This window comes from Tachysurus fulvidraco, chromosome 5, assembly GCF_022655615.1.
Source record: "Tachysurus fulvidraco isolate hzauxx_2018 chromosome 5, HZAU_PFXX_2.0, whole genome shotgun sequence".
In the NCBI taxonomy this organism is placed as follows: Eukaryota; Metazoa; Chordata; class Actinopteri; order Siluriformes; family Bagridae; genus Tachysurus; species Tachysurus fulvidraco.
The window spans coordinates 15,090,180-15,105,372 of record NC_062522.1 but is presented as its reverse complement, the minus strand read 5'-3'; the positions used below and the strand labels follow the sequence as shown (position 1 = coordinate 15,105,372).

Here is a 15,193-nt window from a genome sequence, read left to right as displayed (position 1 = left end):
TGAATTAAAGGGAAACTGAGTTGTGTTCACATATATTATCACCATACAAATACACAGAGGATGACAGTTTGTAACTGCAGGCTTTCTGGTGAATTATTAATATGTACCAAGTTAAGGCTCTATAAAAGCTGTTGCGGTGACGTGCGCATGCTGATTCAGACATGTTGTTTTATGTTCACAGGTCAGGGACACGATAACTTAACACAAGCTGTCATCATCTTTATTATAGCTACTATTGTCAGCCATCAGTGACCTGCCACTAAACCATCAGTTTATGCTTTTACTACCTAACCTGTTATATGAAGGTGCTGAAATGTAGCTGTAGATTTCTCTTTCCCAGAAGTTGACAAAAAAAAAAGCCAGAATCTCAAATAAATATCTTCTAATTCACTTTATAATGTCACCGATTTCATTAGCAGAATTAAGCATGGTGCTAATTTGAGACTAAACTCTTTGCAATTTAGCAGCTTTTGATCACCATATAATGAGACGTAATGCACTGGGCGGAACGTTGAAACGAGACTTTACTGATAATTACTGAAAATTCTTTGGAAAAAGTGTGCCAAATGTTTTTTTTAAAGGTGAGCATACTAAATTGCTAATGGGTAGTAATGATGTTGCTTTCAATACTTTCATTATCAGTAATTTAAGTGCTGTTTTGCAAGAGTCTATTTTCCCCAAGCTACTGTAGCAGATGTAGCAGGAAAGATAAAACTTCAGAGATGTCCCCATAATGCACCAGGCTTATAAGCACCATGATTATGCAAATAAAACTAGTTCAGGAGTTTTGCACATGGATCTTTTTTTTTGGAAAACATTACTTTTGTTTTACTAATTAGCTACTAATTTATTTGCATAAGACTAATTTATGTCTATAACTTCACTTGTATCTGTAATCTATAACCACAACTTACCAAATCTACCCAAAATAATAAACGTGCTAAAATAAAGACAAACGCTAGTTTTTCTTGACAATCACGAAAAAAGATAGGGCACTATATTGCTGAGGGCCAAACACGAAACAAGATTTTAAGTTGTAATTGATTAGATTAAGCAGTAAACTGCAGGGTTTTACCCATAATGCACCAGTCCTACTGACAAAATGAGCATCTCATGCTATACTGGTGGATTTAAACCTACTTTATTTGTTAGCAACATTAGCCCCGAAGCTAAACTGCAGAAGAAGCAAACCCCAGAGATCAGAGATTGATTGACTGCATTTTACTTCAAGGAAACCGTTTTTTCAAGGATTTTCTTACAAGCTTATAACATTTCCATACAAGCTTTACCATAGAATTCATCTGCCTGACCACACACAAACATCTGTACCGATCCAAACCAAACTATTTGTATAAAACATGTATATATTCACTGTTACCCTGGACACTGGCTATTTAATGCCTATTTAAATGCTATTGTGGCAACAAGTAACAACTATACCAGCTAAGTAATGTTTTTTTCTTCTATTCTTCTATTAGCATCTAATCACCTCTTAGCAAAATTTATGCTCTATCCAACCCATCAAAAAGTACTCCATATCTTTACTGAACTGAAAAAAGTGCATTATGATTCATTCTGTTTCGAAAGATTTGTGAAGCCACAGTATTGTTTAGCTTGCATCACGCTAAAATATAATTAAGCTTCAATTCCTCCACGTACAGCATTATTAAAACGATTATACAGCTCTTTAGATAAGAAAGGTTATGCAGATTGACCTTGGTGTGTTGAGGTGTGTGTATGAAAGTGCTCAAGTATTCTGACTGCAGTCAGATGATAACCAGTCAGATGATTATTAGGTTATTAGACTGGCTGTAAGCATGTAAGCAGGGTTAGTGAGAATTTTCCTTTGCACCATTCTCTCTGTCTTACACACTCATGTTCACATTGATTGCTGAACACATTTCCATACTAAACAGTGTGTCTGCGTGTGTAGTAAATGGGTTTCCGCAGCGTTGCTGAGAGAGCACACACTGCTCAAACACAAGGGCTGTTATTTGAGTTTGTTTTGCCAACAGCAGGAGATTGTCATTCTTCAGCACACTAACACACACTAATGCTCTCTCCATGGAGACACACACACAACAAGACGTATCTGTTTGTGCACAGGAGAGGGTCTGAGTTGCTATGCTTGTGTGTCAGTGTTAGTCTGCATTGTGTGTGTGTTTGGTAGTTTAAGATACTCACTGTCTCCCCGTATATGTATAGCGAGTCCAAGCAGCAGCAGCAGCAGGCTGGCCGCGCTGTGGAAACGAGACGACCGTGTGTGATGTGGCACCATGACCTGAGCTCACACTCCCCACACCTCAACTCCTAGCAGCTCACCGCAGCATCGACACACACCTGCAAATGAGAGACACATTTTAAACATTGTGATTGCAAGTTAACACCTGCAATTTCCTTACATTATGACAGTTTTGCACTCAAGTCTCCATCGGTGAACATTTGATAACTTCAGATAAATCAACTTCCAGTAAAAGAGCAAATTTCTGAATAAACTTGGTATAAAACATAGACTTGGGTAAGAGTTAGATATTAGGAGTCGCTTGCATCTTTAAACGACAGTTGAAGACCTACTTCATGAAATACGTGTACTAGCACTTTCTCTCCTGTTTGTCGCATGTGTGTATTAAGTCTGCAACTTAGTGAAACAGAGTTAATGTATTCAGTGATAGAGACTTAAAAGCACTTTTGCATGTTGGATAAGGATGTCTGCCAAATGCTGTAAATGTAAAGCAGTATAATATTTTGGCTTTCACGCACTGAGTATTGAGGAGCCTGATTCAACTCCGCCTGGTGTTGCTTTGTCTACATACTGTATATCCTGCACCCTGTACATTATCTTGGACATTGAAAAAAAAACTATTTTTTATGCCGAGGTATTTTCAGAGAACACTGATCTTGTTTAGAAGCAGTAACTCAGTGGTTATGGTGTTAATAATAATAGTTTGTACTAATCAGGAGGTTGTGAGTTTGAATCTCTTTATTTTCTTATTATTATTTTCACCTGAAACCATTTTAGTGTTTAAGATTTTTTAAGATTATAAATGGGTTATTATTTAAATAAACTCTAGTTAGGAGTTAAATTTAACTCTTTAACCTGTTATCGCACACGAACGATCGGACGAAATTGTATACAAAACAAAAAGTGATACAGCTCCCACATACTTTAACACACAGGGGTGAGCCTGGTCTCATTGGAAAGAAGTGATTCTCTAGTTTCAGATACAAGTGTCAGATTGATTCTAGGCCTTACTGACACAAAGTTACAGAGGCTAGAATGGAAAATTTTGATTTTCGCCTGAGGTTTTTAATTTATCTTATTTCTCTGGAACATGTTAGGTAACATTTAACACCTGAGGGTCATAGCCACATGTCTTGGCTTTCACCAAAAAAAAAATCAAGTCAAAAGACCCAAAAATGGCTTCAATAACACTATTTTTCTACGGACATGTCCATCCGGTCATGTGTTTCTTGTTTACTTGTTTACTGTATAACTTTGAATTAAAAGACTGCATGCTCAGTTTAAATGGCCAAAAACCAGCACAGCCTCTCTCTCTACTATTCTGCTGTGTAAAGAGGCCTGTAACCTGACACCCTGAGCTGGGAGAGTGTGAAAAGTTCAAGGATTGCGCAATAAACCCATCGCGCACGATTTTCGCGCAGAAGCCAGCATTAGAGAGGCGGGTCGTGGCATACCGTTGGAATCGTCTCCTTATTGGCTAAAGAGCTGTATAGGTCCCGGCCAATTTCATTGCTATTGGAAGGAGTAATTGTCAGTCAAAGGCGGGTTCCCAAAAATGATGTCTGACCTCATTGGCTTCTCAGCCGTCTATCTCTGCAATACAAGCACCGATTGGCTTAAGTGAGGGCTTGTTTGATTCGTTGCGCCCTGGGCTATAAATATGACGTAAATTTAGAATTTTTGAATACCCCAATGAGAAGTTAGAGCCGAAACAAAGATGGTGGCGCACCACTGTTTCCAATTTTTCGGAATATTTGCGGCGCGACCAAAGCGTTTTGGATTAAAAGGCTTACAGATTTCAGTTCCTTGGACCTGTGTGGATTTTTGTGGAATATTTGTTTTGGAATATATTACCCCAGTGAAGAAAGGGATGCGTCTAAAGGTAAGGAAAAACTGGTCTAGCGCCACCTAGGTCAGTTTTCTCCCAAAAATTTTTTCTAAGAGTATGACGGCTATGAATCATATTATGCTTTGTGCGTGGGCTTAAAAAAATATTGAGAGTATAAACTTTACTAGAAACATAAGTTTTTTCGTGTTTTTAGAGGATTTAATGCTTAAAAGTTACAATGAAATTATGCAGCTTCAGCCCCTAGCGGTAGTGTTCCACCGGTGGAACGGTGTTCAATATTAAATTCTAACTCTGTTGAATTTTAACTCCACATGAACTGAAAATAACTGAAAATCAACTACAAGGAAAGATTTCATTTAACTTGTTCTAGAGTATATTCTATGGTCATGCATGCATACTCAAATGTAGTTGAAATAAACTTAAAGAGTTTTTACTCCAAAGGCCACAATCTGTTGTGTGGTTATATAATTGCTCATATGAGCTTACAGTGCACAGTTATAGAGGGGAAATTAGTAATAATCACACTCTCCGGTGTCACCTAGATGAAGATGATTTCCCTCTTGAGTCTCAATGTTTCTTCCTGATCTTTCTTCCTGATCCTGATCAGCTCAGAGATTTTTCTTACAAGCGTTGCTTCTGGCTTACTTATAAGTTATCTCTTAAATGTCTGTCTGTCTGTCTGTCTGTCTGTCTGTCTGTCTGTCTATGCATACATACATACATACATACATACATACATAGATAGGTACGTACATACATAGTGTCTCACAGAAGTAAGTACACCCCTCACATTTTTGTAAATATTTTATTATATCTTTTCATGTGACAACACTGAAGATACTGTATGACACTTTGCAACAATATAAAATAGTGAGTGTACAGCTTGTAAAACAGTGTAAATTTGCTGTCCCCTCAAAATAACTCAACACACAGCCATTAATGTCTAAACCGCTGGCCACAAAAGTGAGTACACCCTTAAGTGAAAATGTCCAAATTGGGCCCAATTAGCCATTTTCTCTCCCCGGTGTCATGTGACTCGTTAGTGTTACAAGGTCTAAGGTGTGAATGGGGAGCAGGTGTGTTAAATTTAATGATATCGCTCTCACTCTCTCATACTGGTCACTGGAATTTCAACATTGTACCTCATGGCTAAGAACTCTCTGAGGACCCCCTCAAAAATTGTTTCTCTACATAAAGCTGGTGTAGGGTATGAGAATGAGAATGAGCTGCAGCACAGTGACCAAGACCATACAGTGGTTTAACAGGACAGGTTCCACTCAGAACAACTCAGCCTCGCCATGATCGACCAAAGACGTTGAGTGAACGTGGTCAGCGTCAGCGTCATATCCAGACGTTGTGTTTGGGAAATATACGTATGAATGCAGCCAACATTGCTGCAGAAGTTGAAGGGGTGGGGGGGTGGGGTGGGGTGGGGGGGGGTCAGCCTGTCAGTGCCCAGACCATACGCTGCACACTGCATCAAATTGATCAAATTGGTCTGCATGGCTGTCTTCCCAGAAGGAAGCCTCTTCTAAATATGATTGCACAAGAAAGCCCGCAAACAGTTTGCTGAAGACAAGCAGACTAAGGACATGGATTACTGGAACCATGGTCTGATGACCTCAAGATAAACTTATTTTTGTGGTGGCAACCAAGTGAGGAGTACAAAGACAAGTGTGACTTGATCCCCTCCTTTCGGAGACTGGGCCGCAGTATTCCAACATGATTACGACCTCAAACCCAGCATGTCTAAATCCTGTTGAGCATGGAGGCATCCTCAAACAGAAGGTGGAGGAGCGCAAGGACATCCACCAGCTTCGTGATGTCATCATGGAGGAGTGGAAGAGGATTCTGTTGAACTCCATGCCCAAGAGGGCTAAGGCAGTGCTGGAAAATAATGGTAGCCACACAAAATATTGACACTTTGTGGCCAGTTTGGACATTTTCACCAGCGGTTTAGACATTAATGGCTGTGTGTTGAGTTATATTGCGGGAACAGCAAATTTACACTGTTATTCAAGCTGTACACTCACCTCACTACTTTACATAGGTGTAATAAAATATTTAGAAAAAATGTGAGGGGTGTTTACTTCTGTGAGATACTGTACATACATACTGCACATGCAGTGTATATCTGTAAAGCTGCTTTGTGACAATAAAAGTTAAAACAAAAGCCAAAAGTGCCATTCAAATAAAATTGAAGCGAATAAACAGATGTTCTCTCACTAATCTCTGTATATATCTGACTGTTACAAAGCACTGACACGGGAGATCAATTATAACACATAAAAACTGTTCATACTGACTTACAAATCCTTGTGCAAGTTAATGTGAATATATCTGACCAACCGTCTGTCCAATCAAACCACATAATCGCTTCTGTTTCTTTGTTAAGCATTTACCTTTAATTATTTGATTATTTTCTACTGATTTAGGATTTGCCACGTATCAGCCATATTGGCACATTAACCTTTACATAAAGTACTACTAAGTAGTGAATGCTGAATACTTTCATTTACTCATTTTATTTTATTCTCTGTTCTGTTAAACAGTATATGACTCTCAAGCTATATCTCTCAAGCTCATATGTATGACAAATCTGTGTCAGTGCACTAATTAAATAAAGTGCTTTAAATAATAAGTGCAGCTTGGTCACATAGATCAGGAATGGCTCTCGTGGGTGTTTCTGCACAGCTGGCTTTGTCTTTAGGGACCTGCTTGTACTAATAGGCTGTTTTCTGAAGGTTATGACCCCTAAGTGACCCCTTCCTCCTTCTCCTCTCATGTTGTCTCAGTCACTGTGAATGATTACAATGTCTCTCATGTGTATTAACCAACAGAGGTAATCAAGATAAGTGCAAAATGCAAACCTTTTATTGAATTAGCCATTTAAGAGCAGACAGATGTCATTTCCCGCAAAACCTCAGACAAAAGGGGATGACGATTAGCAGCAGATAGTGCCATAGTGATTGACCTGTATAGTCTCTGCACTGATTCTGAGAAAAATTAAAGATATCACACATATATCTCTTTACTAGAGAGACAATTCTGCTCACAATACATGTGCATAAACCTTCACTATTGCTGATACCCACATGTGAGATGGACCATGTGGACTAAAGTGTCGCTTCTAGCATGGTTTCAATTAATAGTGTACTATTATTCATGTCAATCAATTCCATTTTATTTATATAGCAACTTTAACGATGGACACTGTCACAAAGCAACTTTACAGAAATATTTCTATCCATCATGATCAAGCGAGAGGTGAGAGTAGCAAGGAAACACTAGCTGAGATGATATGAGAAAGAAACCAGACACCTAGAAAGGAACCAGACTTAAAAGGGAACCCATCTTCATCTGAGTCCCACCAGAGAGTGTGATTATAAAGTATTTCCCTTCTATGACTCCTAAAAGTGCAAGTGCGTAACCTGGAAATTCATTCAAGTTTTGACATGAAGCCTATCTTCTTGAAATGATCAACTGCTTACAGTCAAGAGCTAAAATATTGCAATTTTCAACACACACAATATTATTATTGTCACTGTACATGCAAATCCAATTGAACAGAAACCGTTTAAGCCGGTTTTAGACTGTGCAATTACATCAGTCCTTTAGGATTATTATGACATGATCCCAGCAAAGTCTTGGCCAAAATCTGTCCCAGACTGTGCAGTAACATGTTTTCAATGTCAGATTATAAAATGAAGATCCTGTAGCAAAATGTCGTCAATTTAAAAAAATTAAGCTGTTCCCCTTACATTTGGCCAATCAGTGTTAACAGCTAGCAAAGACAGAAAGATTCTTCGAAGTGAGCTTGAGGTAAAAAAAGAAAGCAATATTTCATTTAAGGTCTCAAACCAGCATGTGACTCTCTCCTTTCTGTGGCTTTTAATTTTAGATAAGTGATAGATAAATGAGGCAGCTTTAATAATGCGCTGGGATTTTAATAAACATTTAGGACGATGCCAGAACTTTTTTTTGACTGTGTTTGGTTATAATATCACTAAAATGCCCAATCTCTATTCTTGTGATTTTAGTTTCAAGTAGCGGAACAACTAATAATAATACAACGAATACAATATAAATCTAGCTTTAGTTGAATAGCATTCAACTGAAAGACAATCATTTTTAATGAGTATTTTATATTGGCACATTTCGAATTCTTCTGATCTTAGATATAAGAATAACATGACCGTAACACCCTCCTTTTCCCATAATGCTCTATGTTTAATCAGAACCTTGGCAATGCATGGTCTCATAAGAGCTGACCATGTAAACATAGCACGCATAAATAAAACACTTTGCTCTTTTACACCACAGTGAGTGAAGCCCTGGAGATCCCACAGCATCTGTTGAGAGCAGAAAGGAGAAGTGGCAAGAGACTGCTAGTGTGTGAGAGCATGTACAACACGGCTGCAAATCTCCGTTAACGTCTCCACACAGATGGCAAGACAGTCTCACACTGGCTCACCAAGAGCAAACAGTAGAATAATGCTGAAGACCTTATTCCTGAATGTGTTAGTCCTTTCAAACCATTGTTTCCTTCAAAGGTTCTACTTTCTCTACTATGAAAGTTGAGCTGAGTTGTTGAGTATTTTTTTTTAAATTAAAATAGCATCGATATTATTACTATAACAGTGTTGCTTTGCAATGAAGGGGAATAAATGACAGAAAACAGAAAAAGTCTGGAGCTGCACAGACGTGTGAATGCTACCAAAGAGCCGCATTTGCTGGTGGAAAGAATTGCAATTAGAGCTTGTTGGATTATAGAGATTATTTAATGTATATTAGTGTCAAACACACAAAGTTTACTCTCAGTGTGTGTAAACCGAGTTGCTAAGATTCCCTGATTGAAATCCACACTCTAATAAATCGATGGATTTGGATTATGGAGTGACAACCTCTTTCGGAAAGCTCATTTAACCGAGTAATGTATAAATAATATAATCCCCAAAAAGAGAAAAAATCAATTTCTAAACACAGCCAATGCTTCTGCTGTGTTGCAGGCCAAGTGACAGAAAAAAACCATGTACCACACAATTAAAGACATGCTTGTAAAAAATGTTAATAAAAAGTGCACTTCTAACATCTGCATGATTGTAGCAGTTGTTGCTTAATATAGATATTTCAGATGCAGCACTCAGAAAGCCAGCTACTGTATATTCAATATTCAATTAAGTAAATGAAATGAAACAGTAGCCGAAGGTTGGAGAGTGAAGAGCTTATTTAATCCTGTCAATATTATTCTTCTTCAGTTATCGCTCCAGCCACTTCATTTAAATCCCACAAAATAGAGGTTAATGCATCCGTACCAGGAATTACCATCGTACTTGGCTGCAGGCAAATTGAACAAGACATTTACTTCAAATGAAAGCCAAGGCTGGAAGAATGAGAGAGGATAAGGCCACTATTCCAAAATTTTCAGGAAAATGGTCTGTAACTCAGCACTCAAGAGCATTCTCTAAACGATTGGGTTAATAGGTGCACGCTTTTATGGACTTTTTTAAGTATTTACTCACTCAGCACATAGGGTTTACAGAACTGAATTAGATGTACAAACATTATGCAAACTAAATGCCTAAATGTGCTGAGGTTTTGAAAGAAACATTATGGTTTAACGAACGAGGGTTAGCTGTCGATCTAGATTTGACGTTGTTATTAATTTAATGCTCTCTTCTTCAAAGCCAACTGGCCAAAGGTTGGCAGAATAAGGTGACGGATCACACATCTCCTACACGTACAAATCCCTTTAAATGGTGTTTATTATTTTACCACACTGTCCACAAGATAAGCAAAATAAGTCTTCTCCTATCTCCTCTGATAGGAAAAAAAAATAAAAAGAGAGTACTATTAAATAATTAACAAACAAACGCACACATGCTTAACTCTCATGCAACTTATGAACAATGCGTCTGTTCTGTGATACAAAGTGTGATTGGATGAAATCCTTACTATTTCAACTTAACTCAATTTTGAAAGTGGCCATAAACGCTTTACACTCGCTCCAGGATCTCACAAATGTGCGATTACAGAAGTTAACCAAAAGTCAATTAAACTCCAAGATATTTGACAGTATATTTTTCACAATTACTGCACGATTTAAACAGATTCGGGCCAATTCGTATCGAGTGACATCATCGCAACAGGCAAACAACCAAAGCTCTCATCATTCACGTATCTCGAACATAAGAACAGCTATCACAGAAAGCAATAAAAGCAAACTGTCTTCTCTGATAGGAGTTTTAAAGAAGAATCCTGGGCTTGCAATTTTGTCAATTCAAGTAGTTTTCTGCAATAATCACAAAAAAAAACAACAACAAAAAAAAAACACACAAACAAATTGAAATAATCAAAAAATAAACTCTGAGAAATTCTGAAGGGATTGATTGTAATGTCACTGGAGGGAATATTAGGGTATAAGACACTTGAACGTACACTCTTTTAGCTCTTTTCTAGAAAGTCATGATAACAGTCTGACCGTTTATTTTCCATTGGGTCAACTTTTGAATGGTTCGTGAATCAAGCCAGGACACAAAGCTCTCTGTAGGGTCTACCTGGTTTTACATCAGCATTCAGAAGGTGTAGGGTTCTGGATTAAGGCCAAACAATAGCTGGCATTTTTTAAACTGAGTGAATAAATTAAGATGAAATATTATTTTCTCATCAGCTCTGTGTCTCAGCGCAGCGTTTATAGCTCAGGGGTTGAGTGCAAGAGGACTGATATCTTCTCTTCACAGATGGGAAGAGAGGAAGTCGAGTGCTGAGCATCTCATCCATAAAGAGACACACTTTCCTTAGGGTGCTTTCCTTCTTCCTCTTAATCCCTCCTTCCATCCATCCGACTCGGAGAAAGGAGACGTAGAACAAGTCAATTCAAGAGAGAAGTTAAGTAATAGTGCTGGGCACGCCTACTGGGATGTCCAGAGGATGTCTGAATGCTATTTATTTTAAAATGCTGTACACACACGTACACACACACACACACACACACACACACACACACACACACACACACACACACACACACACACACACACACACACACACACACACACCCATGTTGGAGACTAATAGAGCTCATGAGTAGCAGCCAGGTGCATCACTTTCCTCCACTGAGCCCCTCCAGCTACACAATCCTGCTGGATTTGTGCCTCTCGAGTGTCATGCCGTTGAGAGAAATATCCGCGCCTGTAGCAAGAACGTGTGTGCGCGTGTGGGAGCATGTTTATATACCTTGTTAAAGACATAGAAGTCCCTACAAATATATTAAACAGGTTTGACCATGTGGGGACATTTGTCAGGACAGCAGATTACTTATTTTGTTACAAATGAATTTTCGCATAAGTACGCTGCAGTTTTCACTACCTCAGGATTAATCATTTTAGTACACATTACTTACTGCTTGGATTCTTCATATATAACCAAACTGATTATTTTGTCAACCAATTTATGCACTTGACGCTTTCATGCTGAGAAAAGCACTGTGTAGTCATACAGATTTACAAAGGCATGAAACACACACTGTTAAACACACACATAATGTACCAAAACACACTCCTAACCGAATCGACAAGACCTTTTATATAACCTCATCTGTTGTACAAGCCAGTTGTCTACAGCTCATAAAAACATCAGAACTGCACGGGTCACATTAACACATACACACCATCAACAGCTTGGAGAAGCAGACCAGTGTGACCTTGATCTGATCCTGAGTTACACATACTCATCTTCACCGCAACGTACGGTACATTAGGGAGCTCCTCTGAACAAACCGGCTTTGGGCTAGAAAATGTTTTTAATCAGGATCATGTGTCATGTGTCCATAGGGAAAGATGGAAACATGCGAGAGAGGGCGAGAAGGGGATAGAGAAGGATAAACAGAGAGCGAGAGAAAGAGAAAGGGAGGGAGAGTAAGAGGGAGCAGGCTATTATAATGAAATAAAGTGTCAACGGAAAAATTAATGGCGCAATCACACTAAAAAGGGCAGAAAAAAATAGGTGATGGGACTAGGCTATATGGAATAGCACGTGCACACACCACATTAATCTCTTCCCCTCTCCGCCTGGCAGCTGCCTCCACTCTGTTCCCTCATGCTGTAAATGTTTGCTTAACAGGTTTAGCAGTGATGCCAAATAAGCGACCAAAGCATTGCATTCATTCCTGACAAACTTACGTATCATATTGTTTTACTGTGGACAATCAATCATACAAACAAACAAACAAACAAACAAACAAATAAATGAATGAATAAATGTATTGTGGGATAATGTCTTACATGCAATTAAGGTGAAGGAGTGCATTTATGTGCTTCTCTATCTATCTATCTATCTATCTATCTATCTATCTATCTATCTATCTATCTATCTATCTATCTATCTATCTATCTATCTATCTATCTATCTATCTATCTATCTATCTATCTATCTATCTATCTATCTATCTATCTGTTACAGTAATGGAAATCACAATCTTTTTTCACTTGAATTAAAGAGATTTAAACTAAAACCCAAAAAGTTGTCTTGCCCTTAACAGTTGCTAAACTAAAATGAAAATTGTTCAAAAAGTTGAACTATTTTTTATTTAAAGCTTTTTGTTCTGGTAAAGTCAAAATGAACCTTTCAATTACAAGGATGATGTGCTGCTGAATATATTGGCTCTATTTTCTCTAATGAAAATAAATGCACTTGTTAAAATTCATTTTGTCTGTGAGTGCAACAAGGTGAAATACAATTGAAAATTGTATTAAAAATATATCATAAGACAAATATCGTCTAAGGCACTCAAAATTGAACAGCTCAGACAACACTAGAGTGGCTTCGGGACTCTGAATGACCATGAGTGGCCAAGCCAATGTCCAGACTTTATTGCCATAAAATAATTGAGGACAGACTTGAATATAACACTTCACAGATGCTCCCTATTCAATATGATTGAGCTTGAGAGGATCTGCCACAAGGAAGGGAAGAACCTACCTAAATCCAGCAAAGATTGTAGAGGCTTAACAAAGAAGTTGCTGCTAATGGTGTTTCTACAAAGCAGGTTATTGAAGGCAATATGGTTGGGTAAAAAAGTTAAGATATAATTAGGCTTATATCATAAAGTAATTATTATGAGCGTGAATATATGAGTGATTTATGCTGTTCCAACTTAGTTCCCAGCCTAATAAAGCAGGAATCGAAAGATGCTGAATATTCAGGTCAGGGTTCAAAGGGTTAAGCAGCCTATTGTTATAAGAATGGGTTTGTTTTTGTCTTGCAAATTCTAAAGGATGCACTTATAAAGATTGGAAGCTTCAATTAGCACTCTTACTTTTTATATAAAAGGATCCTGATGTTTTTACAGACATAACAAGAAAATCTGTGTGGTCATTTGGTTACTGAATGACTGCATCTGCCACTGTGACTGTGGCCTCAACCCAAAAGTCTCTCCATTCCCATGCTACTGCTCAATTCGAGTGCCTGAGTGTTTTACTGCCCCATTCAGACAAATCCAAAGCCACCATAAACCTGTCACCATGCTCAACACACCAGACCGTACGCTGATCTACAGCTTGCTACACCATAATGAGTTAATGATTAGCCAAGAGTGACCTGGCCTTCTACTGCACCGGGATAACTCGATTTAAGTCTGTGATGGACTGCACATACAGCCATGTATCTCCTCCACAAGATTAAAGCACATAAACTATACTCAACAAAGAGATTTATGGTGACAGGAAAATCTCTATTTTAGTTTGCTTAACAAATCAGAAGCAAACATTACACTGATGTTAGCATCTAGGCCAAATGAAGACGTCAGCTCATCTTTCATTCTCATGTAAAGACACAAAAAATAGCAATGGATGAATCAATGAAAACCAACTTAAAGAACTGTTGAGCAAAACCATTACAATTTTCCCATTTATTTATTGACCAAAATGATCTAACATGTCTTTTAATATCTTTGTCAGAAAATGTATGCCTGAATTGAATGGAGGGAATCAACTGAAGTCAAGGTTTAGTTTAGTTCAGCAGGCCCTTCCATGTTTTATAAATATAAACCTGGATTTTCACTATCAAACTCTAATCTTCACCAGATTGGAAATGTGCCATGCTTCAATCAAAGGAGATTCCTGAAAACCTTAGAAAAAGTTATCACTGCCATGTTAATACAAACAAAGTCATTCTATACTGTAAACTGTGTGTTTTCTACTTTGTAGCAACAGTTTGGAGAAGACATACTGTATATGGGTTTAATGGTCATGTGTCTACATACATTTGGCCATTTAGTGTACATGTATTGTACTCCTACTAACACACCCCTTGAATTAAGTGCTTAAATGTAAATGCTTATAACAGACATTGTGAAAAAGCAGATTTACAGCAACCATCCAATAAAACAGAGACACTGGCATGAACGTGCACGACTCATTGCGTGAAGCTTATAGACACTAATCTACTAGTTGCCATGTTGCTTATGCAAACATCACACAGTATGAAGTGCAGTTGGCTACAAGTTGGTGAACCAAAGAAAGCTTAAACACATTGCATGTTAAACCACAAACATTAAGTTTGTAATTCTTATGTACGATTCGTAGACTCTTTTATACTAACATGATTATATAGGTTACAAAATGAGTCTCAACTTTAGTTCTGAAAGCAGGACACCTCCAAAACGTGAGAAAAACAGAAAGGACTGTATGAATTACTCCCAGTAAAAACCCTCACACGTGCACGTGTATATAAAAAGGACATTTCATTAACAGTAATGTTTAATTACACTGACAGATCATTCTCTGGCTCTCAGACCATAATCATTCACGAGATGTGTCTGACACTCCAATTAATAAAAACACAACAATCAATGGCACTGTGAGGGTGAGAAACTCGAGCCAGCCATTACTGCATCCACTCTGCAATTAACACAATGACAAACAGCCATGATGTTAGGATGCTTTCAGAGCAGCATCTGTGTCAGTTTCGTACTATACATGTAAGCTAAGCAAATTGAATAGGACTTTCTCTTGTTATTCATTAGCAGCAACACAACAGCCTGTTATATAGTGAATTCACTGGATGGTGATTATAATAAGAAGACAACATTTAGGTCCATGGGT

The 15,193-nt window shown here is 38.0% G+C and overlaps 1 protein-coding gene across 9 annotated transcripts in view; it reads right to left on the bottom strand.

The window, feature by feature from the left end:
* ptprfa (protein tyrosine phosphatase receptor type Fa) overlaps nt 1–15,193 on the bottom strand; it is a 196,265-nt gene that overhangs the window by 119,469 nt on the left and 61,603 nt on the right. For all 9 annotated transcript variants that reach the window (XM_027146418.2, XM_047813428.1, XM_047813432.1 and 6 more), the window contains exon 2: nt 2,185–2,340. In XM_027146418.2, coding sequence (XP_027002219.2) covers nt 2,185–2,278 — 94 coding nt within the window. In that variant the 5' untranslated portion in view covers nt 2,279–2,340. The remainder of the gene's footprint in view (nt 1–2,184; nt 2,341–15,193) is intronic.